The 5,127-nt window shown below is 34.0% G+C and overlaps 1 protein-coding gene across 1 annotated transcript in view; it reads right to left on the minus strand.

Annotated features, from left to right (window-relative positions):
• Positions 1 to 594: 594 nt before the first annotated feature.
• LOC106868633 (uncharacterized) overlaps positions 595 to 5,127 on the minus strand; it is a 167,104-nt gene continuing 162,571 nt past the window's right edge. The window contains exon 5 of the mRNA XM_052967484.2: positions 595 to 1,377. Within this exon, the coding sequence (XP_052823444.1) occupies positions 1,374 to 1,377 (4 nt within the window). The 3' untranslated portion in view covers positions 595 to 1,373. The remainder of the gene's footprint in view (positions 1,378 to 5,127) is intronic.

Genomic DNA, 5,127 nt, shown 5'->3' on the forward strand with positions numbered 1-5,127 from the left:
GGGGTTTTTTTTTCGGTTTTATTAAAATCTTATTTTTATTTTATTTATTGTTTCCTGTTATCAATAATTATTAGAATCACATCCTCGGGAGAGGTTTCAAAAGAGTTAAAGTGTCATTTAGCGTTTTTTAGGCAAAATGGAAGGGAAAATATAATTTTCTACTTCAACAGTAATGATTTGAGCGTATAGTTTTCTCACAGGTCTTTTCTCTCGCAAGAATTTAAAAAATGATAATTACCACACATCAAAGTAGTTTCAAACTAATAGTTCTAAAAATGCTTTAGCATATTTTTCACAGTGAGGTTTTTTTCACCTTCTCTATCTGTCCTCTTCCAGCTATATATTCCTGACACTACAGCTTTTTATAAGGCCAAGCAAGAGGCATGAAATTTTGAAAGTGCCAGTTTCTCATTTTAATTCTGGTTATATCAGGATTTTTATCGAAATTTTATCAAATAGTAAAATGATTGTCGGTAATTGGTCAAAGGATGCGAAAACTATTAGCATTATGTAATTGAAAAATTCTGTTTTAGTAATTATGTTGGGATGAAAGAAAATCTAAATATAAACATATTCAATTCGTAAACACTAAGGTGAATATAAACATTCTTTATTAATGTATAATAATAATAATAATTTTGGCACAAGGCCAGCAATTGTGGGGAGGGGTAAGTCGATTTCATCGACCCCAGTTCTCGTTCTCAACTGGTACTTATTTTATCGACCCCGAAAGGATGAAAGGCAAAGTCGACCTCGGCAGAATTTGAACTCAGAACGTGAAGACGGGTGAAATGCTGCTAAACATTCCGCCCGGCATGCTAACGATTCTGCCAGTTCGCTGCCTTAATAATAATAATAATAATAATAATAATAATAATAATAATAATAATAATAATAATAATAATAATAATAATAATAATAATAATAATAATAATAATAATAATAATAATAATAATTTACAAAGTTATGTATCCATTTGGCTGTAAATCACTCAAGGACATCAGGAAAATCATCAAAAGCAATGTACGGACATGCAAACTTCACTTTCCAGAATTCGTTGTAACAATTCTTAACATGTGTATATAAAAACAATAGAAATAAAATTGATGTCACCACACTTGAGTATGATAAAACAATCAGGGCGAATGCTATAAGAGGAAGCCCGCAACGGAAAACAAATGTTAATGAAAGTTTTAGATTAGCTTTGGTTATCATTGTTTTTTTTAATTTTGTTAAACAAATATAATATTGTATAATATGGCAATTATCAGACGAAGACAATGGACTGCTGGGTTGACAGCAATTGGATGAATGTATCAACTGAATGGATGGGATTCGTTCAGTTTCCGTGTTTATTCTATTTCGTTTTATAATTACCTGAAGAAGAATACAAAAGAAAAGTATTGTTAGTCACAACAGTACTTAACAAACAACTACCTTCTCATTTATAGCTTTATACGCAAATATAAATATCTACACATTTACACTCAAAACTACATACAAACACGCATATATATATTACACTCTCTACGCACCTTATACAGGCAAGCATTGAGCATTCTGCATCTCTGCAACAAAATAAAATATATTGAGACATATTTCTTAATAATATAATAGAAATTACGCTCGCGCATCTGGTAGCGCTCATTGGCGTAGAAGGAGGGAGTGCAGTTTCAGTTCTAAGGTTTGTATTCTTCATGGTAAGGTGGTGAATTCCATTCTGACAACTCCATGATGTGGCAACTTAGATTCTCCCAACTGAATAAAATAGGTTTGTCGAGTCACTAAATACCTTCCGAGCTTCTAAAGAACTCAAGCTTGTAGGAAATCTTGTCTGAGAAGAAATATTTATGTTCATATCAACATTTCATATTTGCATGCTTCACATATATGTTGAATATATCTCAGGCCAATGCATCAAATCACTACATAAACTTGCATATATGCATGTTTCTGTGTGTGTGTGCGTGCGTACGTGCGTTTGTACGTATATATTTGTCTACATATGAATATATATTTGTATTTATGTACGTACGCATGCATGTAAAAAAATCATAGCCGTTATTTGCAAACGAACATGACCTTGTAACATTTAACATGCTTTCATAAATTGTTTCAGGTTACTATGTAGTCGTGAACAAACAAAGACACCCTCACGGACCTCCTAGCCTTGAGCGTCGGGTTGAGAATGTGAAGCGTTCTTTTGTTGGTTATTCTGTATTTTATGTTGGGGATGGGTGAAAGTTGTCGGGGTATTCATTAAGTTCCAAAATTGTTTGGGAACGCGCAGTGTAAATGGCTTCATCGGCACTGCTATATTTGTTAAAAATGCAAACAAATTCATTTTGGATGGAGTTGTGGAAGGTTGATTTAAAGTGCGCGAATTGCTTCTTTAAACTAATACATTTCAGCAAGCCTATTACTGTCATTCAAAAAACCATTCGCAAAGAGAAACCTAATCCTCCTTGCATCGAGTCTTTGCAAAAGAAAACAACTTTCCGAGAACATGTGTGCACCAACAGACTGATTTATCCGTAGTACAAACATATATCTATACGCTTATATATATAGCGTACCAAATAAAATGTGATAAACGCGGATACCACTGTATTGGCAGTGCAACCGGAAAACTCTGCACTCGAATTAAAGAACACCTACCCACATGTAATTCCTCGAACAAGAAACACTTTGATAAATTCAGTAACCATGAACATTGGTAACATGAGACTCAAGAAACTATTCTCATCAAGTGGCATAAATCAGAAAACAACATAACTGAAACAATGACACGAAAATGGCTCTTCTAAGTACCTTGCTTCACCTACCGTACGTCTACTCATTTTTTCTTATCTTTTAAACTCATTTCTCACACATCACTACAATATATTTTACTAAATCTAATAGCAAAGACATTCTCAAAATAAGTTACCTACAGATCTAACTTTACCTTAAAGGTCAGCAATTGTTAAGTGGCCTTTCCCACCACTCCCTCACACACCTACATTAACTTGTCATACCATGTCACTAACCATGGCTGCTGCCACGCTCCATACTACTTCCTGCTACTGATACTACCTATCTTAACCAATCACAATTATAGGTACAGTATTTATCAATGCTTACATTTCAACGTACTCCACCGATAATAATACATTTCTCCGCACTGATTATTTTCTTCTATATGAAAAGGGGAACTTTTCCCGAAATAATATAGGACCATCGAACAACCTATGAAATACAATATCTTTTCTCTTCAGCTTCATTTATTGATATTACCTTACATATTCTGCCTAACTCTTTGCCTGTATTGTTCAAAGTCTTTTTTTTTAAACATTTATCTCATTTACGCATGTGTGTATGTATGTATGTGTGTGTATGTATGAATATATATATATATGTGTGTATATATATTTATGTTTGTATATATACATACACACATACATACATAGTCTGTACAATGAAAATTTATTTTTCACTGTAACATTATCAAAGACTTGCATTTTCAATTAGCTGGACCACATTTCTGCCAATAACGTCTGTTAACTTACCACTAAACATTCATTTAACCATACAGAAATAAAATATAGTCCAAAGAAATTTGAGAGTGTCTGTCAGAAAAGAAAAGACTTATAAAATTCATGACTTACACGCTATGACGAGAAATAATTTCTTTTGATTCTTTCGCTTAAAATATCAACAGCTTGATTTTAGCGAGTAAAAGCAGAAAATGTTAACGCCACCATAAAAGAAGACATTTCAAGTACGCGGTATCACCTGTCTCAAACAAGTAATACAGAGAAAAGTGGCTTTTAACGATATAAAAGAAAGTAATGTCTATTGACTGACGAGGAAAAGATGGACGCAAATGAAATAAAGGCCTTTCAGTGCTTACTCCTAACGTAACATCATATATAACACGCCACTCTGGTTCAGAAAGGCTTTTCATCATATATGACACTATACCTGTCATTTTTTGGACTAAATTTTGAAAACAAAAGATATATTTCTTGCTGGGAACAAAGCTTCTAAAATGGATGGGGAAATTCGAAGGATTCTTCAATGGTAGAACATCTGTTATGTTTACAAAAGGTGTGCGTTCGAGTCGCGCGAGCAGCTTTCGACTTCTTTTCAGCCAATAGTTAACCCAATAATTACACGGTACAGTAGCTTTATCTGCATCGCGTTCCGCCGTTAAAAGAAAAGATAATGATAACGTACATATAGCAGCTTGGTATTAAAAGACTATGCATTCCATTTTGGTAATATCCTCAACACTTATATTTAGCTAAGATATTTGCTCATAATAGCGAAGTGATATGTTGAGAAAGACAGGAGTGTGGAGCAATTATAGTTCCAAGAGAAGTTAGTTTCCATAACTCTTTTTAACATAGAAATCGATATAAGCAATGTATTTCTCTTTCGCGTCCATGTTTATTCTAGTTTTCCAGAAGTCACAATGTCATTCACATGCATAGATTATCATTGTGCTGTAGGTGATTTTACTAGCACATAGTTCTACTGAGCTTTTTGTCTCACTCACTCCAATAGCTCTCTTTCTCCTCTTCATACACACACACACATACACACAGAACAGACATATATGTGTGTGTACATATATATATGCATATATATATATATATATGCATGCATGTATGTATGTATGTATGTATATATACTTTTATTTTTTTATTTGTTGCAGTCATTTGACTGCGGCCATGCTGGAACACCGTCTTTAGTCGAACAAATCGACCCCCCCAGGACTTATTCTTTGTTAGCCCAGTACTTATTCTATCTGTCTCTTTTCCCGAACCGCTAAACACACCAACATCGGTTGTCAAGCGATGGTGGGGGTACAAACACAGATACACACACACACACACACACACACAAACACACACACACACACACACATATATATATATATATATATATATATATATATATATATATATATATATATATATATACGATGGGCTTCTTTCTGTTTCCGTGTACCAAATCCGCTCACAAGGCTTTGGTCGGCCTGAGGTTATAGTAGAAGACACTTTCCCAAGGTGCCACGCAGTGGGACTGAAGTTGAAATTATGTGGTTGCTAAGCAAGCTACTTACCACACAGCCACTGCTAT

Source organism: Octopus bimaculoides, chromosome 4, assembly GCF_046866305.1.
Source record: "Octopus bimaculoides isolate indiv1 chromosome 4, ASM4686630v1, whole genome shotgun sequence".
Classification (NCBI taxonomy): domain Eukaryota; kingdom Metazoa; phylum Mollusca; class Cephalopoda; order Octopoda; family Octopodidae; genus Octopus; species Octopus bimaculoides.